A 13,977-nucleotide genomic window follows, 5' to 3' on the forward strand; every position below is an offset into this window, starting at 1 on the left:
AGGGCATACGTACATACAACAGATTCTGTTTGTTTTAATAAAAGAAAATACAATTCCTCAAAATCAAATCTAAATTCGAGATATCTGTTATCACAGCTATGACGTTACTTTTAGAGCTTACGTCTATAGAAAATAGGCTCATTCAATGTCACTCACTGTCAAACACTAAAGCTCCCAATATAAACTGGCGTTCAAAAGAAAGTACACACCTGATTCTTTGGTAAAATATTTTCTTTAAAACGTCATTAATATTTAAAAAGTGTTTTGATTCTGCCTTGTCACAAACATTGTGCAAGTGTTTCCAAAACACCACAGATATTGTACCAAATTACAACATTGCTAGCAAAATATTTATGGCTTTATTTGGAATAGTCCCAAAACACCAGGTGTGTACTTTCTTATGAACGTCAGTATATCACAATACATATCGGAATACAAGTACCAGAATCGTAATGTATTGCAATACAATTTATTTGCCAATACTATCGAATCCTGGAAGGGACACTGTCGCGTTGTCAGAAAAACAAGCAAAAAGTGACAAAATTAACCAAAGCGCGACAAATGGCCAAAATATCACATCGTGTCATTGACGCGCTTCGGTTATTTTTGCGGTTCTGGTACCTGTATTCTACACAATAAACCTCTTATATATGTACTGGCTCATGCATGCCCTGTATGTCTTTTAATCCAATTGGCTTTGGTGATATCTTTTGAACATTTTTAAAAATATTTCAAGGTTTCTCCTAAAGTGCCCCAGTCATTGACTGTCCCATGTTTTCATGCAGCAAGGCAGCAGTGCAGTGGAATTGTCTCTCTTCTACCTCCACTACGGCTTCCTGCTTCTACAGATCGTCCTGTGCTCCTTCGCCGACAACACCGACCACGTCGTCGACAAAGTGTCCAAACGGGTGAGGGAGAGGTGCTACATCACTAAATGACTTATACACCCACAAATGTAACAGAATCAACGGTGGCGTTAACTGTGTAGATCGTGCATGTGATCAGTTCTAATCAAGCCGGGGCGGTGGGGTAGCCTAGTGGTTAAAGTGTTCGCACGTCGAAGATCCGGGTTTGATTCCCCACATGGCTACAATGTATGAAGCACATTTCTGGTCTCCACTGCTATAACATAGCTGGAATATTGCTAAAAGCGGCGTGTAATCGTACTCACTCATTCACATTCATACTACTATAATATGATTCTATTCCTTGACAATATGGTTATACATGTATACCATGACAGCATTCGTATATACCATGACAATATGCATATATGCAATGCCAGTATGCGAATATACCATGACAATATGCATATATACAATGCCAGTATGCGTATATACCATGACAATATGCATATATACAATGCCAGTATGCGTATATACCATGACAATATGCATATATACAATGCCAGTATGCGAATATACCATGACAATATGCATATATACAATGCCAGTATGCGTATATACCATGAAAATATGCATATATACAATGCCAGTATGCGTATATACCATGACAATATGCATATATACAATGCCAGTATGCGTATATACCATGCCAATATGCATATATACAATGCCAGTATGCGTATATACCATGACAATATGCATATATACAATGCCAGTATGCGTATATACCATGAAAATATGCATATATACAATGCCAGTATGCGTATATACCATGACAATATGCATATATACAATGCCAGTATGCGTATATACCATGAAAATATGCATATATACAATGCCAGTATGCGTATATACCATGACAATATGCATATATACAATGCCAGTATGCGTATATACCATGACAATATGCATATACACAATGCTAGTATGCGTATATACCATGCCAATATGCATATATACAATGCCAGTATGCGTATATACTGTGACAGTTGGCGGCTATATGATTAACGACATAACGACAATGACACCATACCGATCTGCAGATACAGATATATAGATATCCCAAACTAGAAATCCTTCACTATCAATCAAGGAGGTAAACCAGCACCCTGTTTGAAACTACCTACAATGAATCATGTAAAATAGAGTCATGCTTTCAGATTCCCTGTCCTGCTCTTAGGGCGTCCTTCTTAAACAGACTAATCTTCTCCTGGACATTCAGGTGCGTTCACACTATACACACATCATTTGTAGTCAGCCTCTTCTCGTCATGTATATATCGTCACACCCATGCCACGGGTGCATTTAAGACATGTCCACCTGATTAACACAACAGACAGAGAGTTGATACCTGCTTCTTCTCAATGCTGTACAGGGGCGGTGGGGTAGCCTAATTGTTAAATCGTTCGCTCGTCACGCTGAAGACCCGGGTTCGATTCCCCACATGGATAAAATATATGAAATCCATTTCTATTCATGTTGCTAGAATATTGCTAAAAGTGGCGTAGAACTAAACTCACTAATGCTCTCATTGCTGTACGCATTGACTCGCCTGGTCAGTAAATTGTGTGATCTGTAAGTCTTCCAGACATGATGTAGGGTTCATTCAAATTTTACACGGCGTTAGTAATTAATATGTTATAGATTGTTTTGTTGTTTCTCGATACAATAACTGCAGACAACTCGTGTTGCAGTACAATGCTGAAAGGTTGGAAAAGACCGCTACAAAATGATGATGTGTACGACCTTCCTCCATTACTGAAGAGTGAAGCTACCGTACCTCATTTCTTGGAGACCTGGCAGCGGGAGCGACAGAGAGCTGCAAGGTATTCCGCCATATATCTGTGTGTGATTTCTAACCGAGGTCTGGAAAGTATGTCTCTATGTATCTGTGTCTGATTTCTAACCGAGATCTGGAATGTAGGACTGTGTGTATCTGTGTCTGATTTCTAACCGAGGTCTGGAAAGTATGTCTCTATGTATCTGTGTCTGATTTCTAACCGAGATCTGGAATGTAGGACTGTGTGTATCTGTGTCTGATTTCTAACCGAGGTCTGGAAAGTATGTCTCTATGTATCTGTGTGTGATTTCTAACCGAGATCTGGAATGCATGACTGTGTGTATCTGTGTCTGATTTCTAACCGAGGTCTGGAAAGTATGTCTCTATGTATCTGTGTGTGATTTCTAACCGAGATCTGGAATGTAGGACCGTATGTATCTGTGTCTGATTTCTAACCGAGATGTGGGATGTAGGACCGTGTGTATCTGTGTCTGATTTCTAACCGAGATCTGGAATGTAGGACCGTATGTATCTGTGTGTTATTTCTAACCGATATCTGGAATGTAGGACCGTATGTAACTGTGTCTGATTTCTAACCGAGATGTGGAATGTAGGACCGTATGTAACTGTGTCTGATTTCTAACCGAGATGTGGAATGTAGGACCGTATGCATCTGTGTGTGATTTCCAACAGAGATGTCGAATGTAGGACCGTGTGTATCTGTGTCTGATTTCTAACCGAGATGTGGAATGTAGGACCGTATGTATCTGTGTGTGATTTCTAACCGAGATCTGGAAGGTAAACAATAAACGAATATACTCTGTCTGAGTTCAGATCAGAAGGTAGGACCGAATATATGCTCCCGTGCATCCATAATCATACATGTATCGACTACGTACGTCCCCTTTTATCTACGTCTGACATAGACCCGTGCAGATCCGGGGTAGAATAGGTCTTCAGCAACCCATGTGCTTGCCATAAAAGGCGACTATGCTTGTCGTAAGAGGCGACTAACGGGATCGGGTGGTCAGGCTCGCTGACTTTGTTGACACATGTCATCGGTTCCCAATTGTCTGGTCCAGACTCGATTATTTACAGACCGCCGCCATATAGCTGGGATATTGCTGAGTGCGGCGTAAAACTAAACTCACTCACTCATTCACGTCTGCCATAAGACAGAGAAATTAGAAGCAGCTTCATAGAATGCCCCGTTTATCTTAGTCATTGGTCACGCAATGAGAAACAAGATGCGCCCACGTAAGCGTAAGCTCTAACCAAGAACTGAAAGGTACGCGCGCATGTAGCTCAGTGAAAGCTCTAACCAAGAACCGCAATGGGCTTACAGGGAGTAAAGAGTTGACATACATTAAGGCTTCATATTTGAAATATTTTCTCACTCGGAGTCGACATGATTCAAACTTTAAGCAACCAATGGGTATTTCTCTTTGCAGATTGAATAATGCGTTGTCAAGACACCTTCCACGAGAAAGACAAAATCTTCTGGAGTTTTCCGAAGACGTTGACCTGCCACAAGGGAGAAAGAAAACTCTGCCTGATGTGATAATCAAGGAAGGCGCACATGCAGGAAAACCAGAGACATCCTCCCACAAGCCATCGCTACTACGCACATTGTTCCGGACTCATGGTTGTAAACTGTTGAAGTCACATTTGTTCAGGGTCGCGGCTGAGCTTTTCCTGGTTCTAAACCCCTACCTGTTGAAGTACGTCATCCAATATAAAGGCAACCTTTGATCAAACGTCAACATAACAGTATATAAATGCGTTCTGAACGTGTGATTAGTACAAGGGAGATTATGATCTTATAATTGTAAAAATCTAAGATCATTTATGATGGGAGTATGATGGCACAACTTTTGGAAAAATAATATTTTAATAATATCATAATGATTATGTCACTGTTGCTAATCAATACGTACGTGTCAGGCTCTCAATGACATATTGATTCATGTGACATCCATATGATCAATATCTAATGAATGTAATCAGCTCATTGAAGAATGCCAGCCTCTTGAAAAGAATGGTGCTTTAAAGAGAACCCCCCCCCCCAAGAAAAAATGTGTTTGCTTGAAATTTCAAGATATTAAACTGAAATTTCAAGGTATTAAGTTGACATTTCATAATAACGATCTTCCTGTCTTGAAATTTCAAGATCATTTTCTTGAAATTTTAACTTTATAAGTATAAATGCTAAGTTGAAATGTCAAGATAGCATCTTCCAATTTCAATTCAGTATCTTAAAATATTGTTGTTTAACACACTCAGTAATATTCCAGCCATATAGAGGAAGTCTGTAAATAATCGAATCTGGACCAGACAATCCAGTGATCAACAGCACGATCATCGATCTACGTAGTTAGGATACGATGACGTGTCAATCAAGTCAGCGAGCCTGACCACCCGGTCCTGTTAATCGCTTAGTGCGACAAGAGTGGTTGGGTTGCTGAAGATCAATTCTAACCCGGATCTTTACGAGATTCTGAACATGTTCAGGTCAAGTACAAGCAGGAGCGTTTACGACAGCCCTCACCGAGGTAAATGACATCCAGTTGAACGATATGTGTTGTTTCATACCTTGCAGGCGACTACTGTACTACGTGGAGAACAAGGAGACGGAACCTGAGTGGCAAGGTTATGGTATCGTCATTGCCTTCGTATTCATCAGTGCCATGCTGTCACTGCTGCAGGCCAGGAGCTTCTTCACTGCCGAGAACGTCTCCCTTAGTGTCAGGACGGGTCTCATGTCGGCGGTCTACAAGAAGGTGAAGCTGGGGCTTTGGATGGTGGAGCTTTTGTTAAGAAATATTTGTCTGGTGTCCCCTGTCGTGATATTGCTGGGATATTGCTGAAAGCGGCGTAAAATCTCACTCGCTTGCGCCCTCACTCACTCACTCACTGCTAAAATAGTTCAGTTAAACTGTATCTAGACGATCGTGAATCAGTTACAAAGAGTTCCATTACATTGTCTGAAGACATGATGAAATTAGTTCCAAGTTACATCCAAACATCACTCTCTGGAAGATGGGTGAGTGAGTGGGTTCAATTCTAACCCGGAACTTTACGGGTTATGAAATATAGTTTCTCGTATGTATCATTGATAAATATAATAATATGGACAATTGGTACAACAGTAACATTTTACAGTCTTTTAAGACATTTGTACATTTTAAGACGCTGGAATGAACAGAGTATTATTCTTTAAATGCTCAGGCTGTTACTAAGTAAAAGCAATGATGTCAATGTCAATGTCTAAGAGATATGGTTTACGTTTTTTTCACCAGGCCCTGACTATGAATAACGAGTCTCGGAAGAAGTACACGACGGGTGAGATCGTCAACCTGATGTCCGTGGACGTCCAGAGGGTGGAGGCAGCCGTCATGCAGATGTGGATTGTGTGGGGAGCTCCAATCATCTTCATCATCTGCTTCTACCAGCTGCACCAGGTCCTGGGGCTCGCCTTCCTGACCGGGGTGGTCATCATGCTGGTGCTGGCCCCCTTCCAGTACAAACTGTCCATGCACCATCGAGACCTGTTCAACCATCAGCTCAAGCGCAAGGATGCAAGGCTGAAGAACATGGGAGAACTACTGAACGGAATCAAGGTATACAACGCTCTATTGCTATTGTAATGCGATGAATGATTTAAACAATGGTAAATTTTCTTCAAAATGAATTGATCAATGCTCTGCTGGGGTTGCGTTGAATGATTTAAACAATGTTATAGGGTTTTTCTCAAAATGGACTGGGATTGCTTTGAATGATTTATGCAATGATATATTTGCTTCAAAATTGATTGTCTTTGCATTAAATGGTTTATGCAATGATATATTTTCTTCAAAATGGATTGTGGTTGCATTAAATGGTTTATGCAATGATATATTTTTCTCAAAATGGATTGTGGTTTCATTAAATGGTTTATGCAATGATCTATATTCTTCAAAATGGATTGTGGTTGCATTAAATGGTTTATGCAATGATATGTTTTCCTCAAAATGGATTGTGGTTTCATTAAATGGTTTATGCAATGATCTATTTTCTTCAAATGCGATATATTTTTTCTTCAAAATGGATTTGTTTCATTAAATGGTTTATACAAAGATATACTTTCTTCAAAATGGATTGTGGTTGCATTAAATGGTTTATACAATGATATATTTTCTTCAAAACGGATTGTGGTTGCATTAAATGGTTTATACAATGATATATTTTCTTCAAAACGGATTATGGTTGCATTAAATGGTTTATGCAATGATATATTTTCTTCAAAACGGATTGTGGTTGCATTAAATGGTTTATGCAATGATATATTTTCTTCAAAACGGATTATGGTTGCATTAAATGGTTTATGCAATGATATATTTTCTTCAAAACGGATTGTGGTTGCATTAAATGGTTTATACAATGATATATTTTCTTCAAAACGGATTATGGTTTCATTAAATGGTTTATGCAATGATATATTTTCTTCAAAACGGATTGGTCGACGCTGCACTGGGGTTGCTGAAGACCAATTCAGCACCCGAATCTTCACGGGTGAAATAATCCCAAGACCTTTGTTGTTGTGTTTAAGGTGCTGAAACTCTATGCCTGGGAGGGTTCATTTAGGGACAAGATCATGGCCATCAGGGACAAGGAGATGAAAGTCGTCATGAAAATAGCACTGTTTGAAGTCCTGCTCGTATTCCTGTGGATCGGTTTCCCAACACTGGTATGCCACTCTACATAATGTCTGATCCTTACATTAAACATGTAAATGGATGTGTAACGGAATATGCTGGCGAAATTGACATCAGCTGAACTTCTAATTCAATTAATTTATGTTGTAACTTGTATTCTATATTTTTCAGATAACGATTGCCAGCTTTGTTACATACATTATGACATCTCCTACCGCGTACATGAGCTCCGAAACAGCCTTTGTCTCCATCGCTCTCTTCAACTACTTGAGGGGTGCTATGAATATGCTGCCGATGTGTATCTCCACTCTCGCACAGGTAGCTCTTGTAGATCTGTGACTCAGTTAAAGAACTGTCTGTCAGGACATTGTGATTGGGTCTATTCCGCTCTAACCCTCTCCTCTCTACTCCGCTTTAATCCAATCTGCTCCAATTAAATACGCTCCTCACCACTCCGCTCTTACCCTCTCCTCTCTACTCCGCTTTAATCCAATCTGCTCCAATCTGCTCCCAATCCGCTAAATACTCTACTCCGCTCACCACTCACTCCGCTCCGCTCTAACCCTCTCTCTCTCTACTCCGCTCTAATCCAATCTGCTCCAATTCAATACTCTCTCACCACTCCGCTCCGCTCTAACCCTCTCCTCTCTACTCCGCTCTAATCCAATCTGATCAGATTAAATACGCTCCTCACCACTCCACTCCGCTCTAACCCTCTCCTCTCTACTCCGCTCTAATCCAATCTGCTCCAATTAAATACGCTCCTCACCACTCCGCCCCGCTCTTACCCTCTCCTCTCTACTCCGCTTTAATCCAATCTGCTCCAATTAAATACTCTCTCACCATTCCACTCCGCTCTAACCCTCTCCTCTCTACTCCGCTCTAATCCAATCTGCTCCATTTAAATACGCTCCTCACCACTCAATTCAAATTAACAGCATCGACTTCAATTTGCATCTAAAAGTAGGGCGTCAGTGCTCTTGAAAGCAAGCACCAAATGCATCGTTCATATTTGATGGTGATCTTAAAGATCGCTTATTTGATAATGTTCTGGGCCATTTAAATGTTGTTTTAATTTGTGATCCACAGAAATACTGTTATGTATCAGCAAAATACCCCAAACATTCTCACAATCCCTATGTCCAAAATATTAAATGGCCGATATGTTATCAAAGACCATGGGGTATGGATATGGAAAGGGTTTAGTCGCTTCTACTTCTATTGTGAAAGCGATCAAACAATCCATCTTCAAAGACAAATGGAACAAATTATCAATGTTACATTATTCTGGTGATTCTTACCTCTTTCGCAGATCGTAATTGTAACGATCATTAGATTATTTTCCGAACTTGACAACCATAATAGTTATTTCTTCATAAGTTACGCTCCTTGCTAATGTACCGAAGCAAGCGTGTCGTCTGCGTTTCAGGCAAGTCTGTCAACAAAGCGTCTGAACAAATACCTTGCTGAGGACGACCTGGAGCCCAGCACCGTGTCCGCCAATACGGCAGAAGGTCGAGTATCTGTGTAATGAACAGGAGGGGGTCTCCATGCGTTATTTTATACCTTCACCATTCCGTGGTCAAGGTCAAACTTGTCTTTCATGGAGTGACGCCTTTCTACTGTAGTATGAGAAGTTATGTACTTCCACCTCGTGTATGAGTGACATTTGTAACGAACACGTTGTCAAATCCAAAGACCTGGTTCAACTCAGGTGCAGATATGTACTCGAGTGTACATGCACATGCACATGCATTCCCTCTGCTGCCAAAGTAATTGTGAATACAATGTTCTTGTTGACATTACTCGGTTCTGGTCAGTGAGACTACTACACAGTTAATTCCTATTATTATTTCGTCTTCGTTGTTATCGCATTGTCATGGGCTGAATCAAGTTTAAACTGTAATGTCAACAATGAAAACGATCAGCAAACAACTTGGATATAGTTTCTTGTTTCGATCTTAGAATTTGGTAACAGTCTTAGCAACCGTCTTTTGAGTAATCGAACAACTGACACGTTATATGTAATTTGCAGATGCTTTTAAAATTGAAAAGCTATAATTAATATCATGCATTCATATTTCTGATTTCAGGAATTGCAATCAGTATTGATAAAGCTACCTTCACGTGGAATACTGAATCGGAGTCAACCCTAAAAAAGTAAGTGCTGAAATATAATTTGAGATTAGAGATCGATATGGATCCGTGTATATGAAGATAATGCACGAGTTTATGAAGATAATGAACTATTGTTCAAGACAACCTGAGTGCAAGAATAAGACAATACACAGAGTAGCCGTGTGCTCATGACAACAAGTGTACCTGTATAACACAATAATACCGATGAGTGAGCGAGTGAGTTCAGTTTTACGCCGCACTCAGCAATATTACAGCTATATGGCGACGGTAAAGTCTGGACCAGACAATCCAGTGATCAGCAGCATGAGCATCGATCTACGCAATTGCACACCGATGTAGACTTTCATTGGGCATCCGCATTCATACGGATTCAAGGTCCTGATCGACATACTGAACTTTAAGTGAATCACTGTGACTTATGACTTCTTTCAGTATCAACTTGTCTGTGCCTATTGGCCAGCTAGTGGCGATTGTGGGTACAGTTGGAGCGGGCAAGTCGTCGCTGCTGTCGGCCATGTTGGGGGAGATGCGGAAGCTGAAGGGCCACGCGGCCATGAAGGTGAGTACTGAACCACCTGGTACTTGTGATGCTGATAGGATCACTAATATATACAGCGATATTTGCAAGTTTGGTACCAGTTCACACATCCAACATTAAACCCCATCACAATATATTCACGCCATTAAACACTTCTAGCACCCTTGTAAGACTACGATTAATCAGTGGAGATGGTGGAGGGCAGTAAATTCAGTAATATGTCAGTGACAGGAATACGAAAAGTCATGATTGCTTGTACATGTATCTTCTCTTAGTTTCAATTTAGCTTTTTTCTCTTCTAAAATAAGTCCATGGTTAAACAAGAGGGACAATTTGCTGAAATTCTGCTAACACTGTGAGAAGAAAATAACAAGGATATGGTTCTGAAGATTCTCCAAGTGATGCTACTATAGACATTAAAAGACCATCTTGATAGAACTCTTCTTCTATGCACAGCTGCAGTACGTTGCTCTGTGAGGGTTTGTGATTCCTATCCTATTTCTTTCCTTAGAAAAGTGTGGCGTACGTGCCACAGGAGGCCTGGATACAGAACTTGTCCCTCAAAGCTAACATTGCGTTCGGTTCTGAACCGGACGATAAACGGTATCTGGATGTTATCAAAGCGTGTGCCCTCGAGTCGGACCTGCAAACACTTCCTGGTGGAGCCAACACAGAGATAGGAGAAAAGGTAGGACACCTGTCTTGGTCATGGTAGACACTGAGATATAAAGGGAACCATTGAACACCTGTCGTGCTCGCAGTAGACACAGATATTGAAAAGGGAATGCTACTAGACACCTGTCGTGCTCGCAGTAGACACCGATATTGAAAAGGGAATGCTACTAGACACTGATACAGGAACCCGTGAAAAATCCGGGTTAAAATTTGTCTTCAGTAACCCATGTTTGTTGTAAGAGGCGAATAACGGCATTGGGTGGTCAGACATGGATCACCATTACTGTTTCAAGTCAAATGGCCATGGCAGCAAGCGAAACCATGTTACCAAACTCAAAAGCCCACTTGCAAAACACCGGGTAGGGTGGTAGAATTGGTCTTCATCAACCCATGCTGTCGTAAAAGGCGATTAATGGCATCGGGTGGTCATTTTATCGTATCCCACTTGCGTAGACCGATGGTAATGCTGTTGATCACTGGATTGTCTGGTCCAGACTCGATGATTTACAGACTGCCGCCATATAACTGGAATATTGCTGAGTCACAGTAGACACAGATCTGGAAAACACGTAGCCAATAGAAACCTGTCGTGGTCACAGTAGACACAGATATAGAAAACACGTAGCCAATGGAAACCTGTCGTGGTCACAGTAGACACAGATATAGAAAACACGTAGCCAATGGAAACCTGTCGTGGTCACAGTAGACACAGATATAGAAAACACGTAGCCAATGGAAACCTGTCGTGGTCACAGTAGACACAGATATAGAAAACACGTGGCCGATGGACATCTGACTTAGTTACAGTAGACACAGATATAGAAAACACGAAGCCAATGGGAATCTGTTGTAGTCACAGTAGGCACAGGTCTGGGAAACACGTAGCCAATAGAAACCTGTCGTGGTCACAGTAGACACAGATATAGAAAACACGTAGCCAATGGAAACCTGTCGTGGTCACAGCAGACACAGATATAGGAAACACGTGGCCGATGGACATCTGACTTAGTTACAGTAGACACATACTAGTATATAGGAAACACGAAGCCAATGGGCATCTGTCGTAGTCACAGTAGACACAGATAGGTAACACGTAGTCAAGCAAGACACAGACATGGGCGAACAATGCATCTGACGACGACGATGCATGAACAGTTTTTGTATTAGGCTGCCTCAACATTATGGTACCGATTGCTGTTAAGGAAATGGTAGTGCTGCTATTGATATCGTTTCCAGGGCATCAACCTGAGTGGAGGACAGAAGCAGCGAGTGTCTCTTGCCCGAGCTGTATACAGTAACAAGGACATATATCTGTTGGATGATCCTCTCAGCGCTGTGGACTCCCATGTTGGCAAACACATCTTCAGTCAGGTTATAGGACACCAGGGGATACTGAAGGGAAAGGTGAGCAGATGAGTTGTACAGATATATACTTAAAGGCAAATGTTATTGGGACACATAAACAACAATCAGAATCAGTGCCTCGAATGAAATGTCATGACATGGAAATCATCAGCAGTTCATAACAACAGCGCACAACTAGCAATGGGGTTTACAAGTTCACCCGGTCAGTGGCGAATGTGTCCACCTTGTGCATTGATGCAGGCCAAGCTACCTTTGCCTTATTGAGGCCGCTAGCAACAATGGCATATTGAAAGTCCTGGGTAAGATCATTCCATATCCGAGGACGGATTTGTTGAAGTTCGAGCAGCATTGTTGGAGAATTCGGAAGACGTCGTAAACGTCGCTCCATTTCATCCCGGATATGTTCAACTGGTGACAAATCAGGGGATCTTGCAGGTTAACACAATAATATTATTCTAATCACGATACTGTCGTACAATTGCAACGGATGATCTACGTCGATGGAGGGGCAGGGCGTCTCGTACGGAAGACGTAGACATGTAGACTTTCTGTATTTTTCTACATATTATAGGGCTATGGGAAAGTAGAACTAGTGGTCCCGTTGAGTTCGTTATAACTGACGTGTATTTACTTACTTATAGTTAAACTGTTGGCTCTTCTTTCAGACAAATGCGTAGATCGATGCTCATGCTGTTGATCTCTGGATTTTCTGATCCAGACACGATTATTTACAGACCGCCGCCATATAACTGGAATATAGCACTGTTGGAGGATTCGGAAGACGTCGTAAACGTCGCTCCATTTCATACCCAGATATGTTCAACTGGTGACAAATCAGGGGATCTTGCAGCCCTGGTTGACACAATAACATTGTTCTGATCGCGATACTGCCGTACAGTTGCAGTATGATCTACGTTGATGGATACGATTACGTCGATGTTCTCGCGCCAGAAATGGCTGGTGGGCAGGGCGTCTTGCACGGAAGACGTAGACATGTAGACCTTCTATACATTTCTGCATATTTCTGCACATTATACGACTATAAGAAACTAAAACCGTATATTGTATTTACTTAGAGTTAAACTGTTGGCTCTTCTTTCAGACCCGAGTACTTGTGACCCACGGCGTCCACTGGTTACCTATGGTTGACGTCATTGTTGTGATGGATCGAGGGGAGATAACTGAGGTTGGATCGTATGAAGAGCTTCTTGATCATGACGGACCATTTGCACAGTTTCTGAAGACATATTTACAGCAAGGAAACCATGACAACCTGGAGGATGAAGAGTGTAAGCAAAATAAGGTCTACAAGTCGTATGTAAAATACAAGCGATAAGGTATTTCCCTGTCTTTTTAACTTATATGTTGACTCCTTCAAGAGATATATGGCAAAAGATGCGATTCTTTAATCTCTGATAAAATTAGATGCAATAATCTACGTTTGTAAAGAAAATGCTTACAACCCACAGACGTTTTTTCAGCCCTTGCCACTTAATATACACTTTAGGCGTAAAATGAACTACCGTTATAACGAACTAAAATTTAAAATTAGTGGTCCCGTTCAAATCGTTTTAACCGTTGTTTACTATATGATATAATCTTACAATTTATAATCTAAACAATTTCAGTGCAAGAAATCCGTAGCACCCTGTCAAAGAACTCTGTTTCGTCACCCAGTCTCTCGCCGTCAAAGCTTTCGGATTATCTCCACAGTCCACAGTTACTTCGTCAGTTGTCAGTAGAATCCGAGACAACGCTCAGGCAAAGACATCACAAGGAGAATATTTTCGGATCTATGCGGTATTTAACATTAATACAAACCCGTGAAGGTCCGGGTTAGAATATTGATCTTCAGTAACCCATGCTTGTCGTAAGAGGCGA

The 13,977-nt window shown here is 41.1% G+C and overlaps 1 protein-coding gene across 1 annotated transcript in view; it reads left to right on the plus strand.

Annotated features, from left to right (window-relative positions):
* The window catches only part of LOC124280093 (ATP-binding cassette sub-family C member 2-like), a 34,174-nt gene that overhangs the window by 5,419 nt on the left and 14,778 nt on the right, over positions 1–13,977 (plus strand). The window contains 15 exon segments of the mRNA XM_046715985.1: positions 786–908; positions 2,066–2,127; positions 2,600–2,731; positions 4,137–4,406; positions 5,285–5,465; positions 5,985–6,305; positions 7,274–7,411; positions 7,551–7,697; positions 8,809–8,893; positions 9,473–9,539; positions 9,951–10,077; positions 10,568–10,744; positions 11,968–12,135; positions 13,199–13,385; positions 13,725–13,896. Coding sequence (XP_046571941.1) covers positions 786–908; positions 2,066–2,127; positions 2,600–2,731; positions 4,137–4,406; positions 5,285–5,465; positions 5,985–6,305; positions 7,274–7,411; positions 7,551–7,697; positions 8,809–8,893; positions 9,473–9,539; positions 9,951–10,077; positions 10,568–10,744; positions 11,968–12,135; positions 13,199–13,385; positions 13,725–13,896 — 2,357 coding nt within the window.

Source organism: Haliotis rubra, unplaced genomic scaffold, assembly GCF_003918875.1.
Source record: "Haliotis rubra isolate DU_JTF1 unplaced genomic scaffold, ASM391887v1 Scf1072, whole genome shotgun sequence".
NCBI classification, from domain to species: Eukaryota; Metazoa; Mollusca; class Gastropoda; order Lepetellida; family Haliotidae; genus Haliotis; species Haliotis rubra.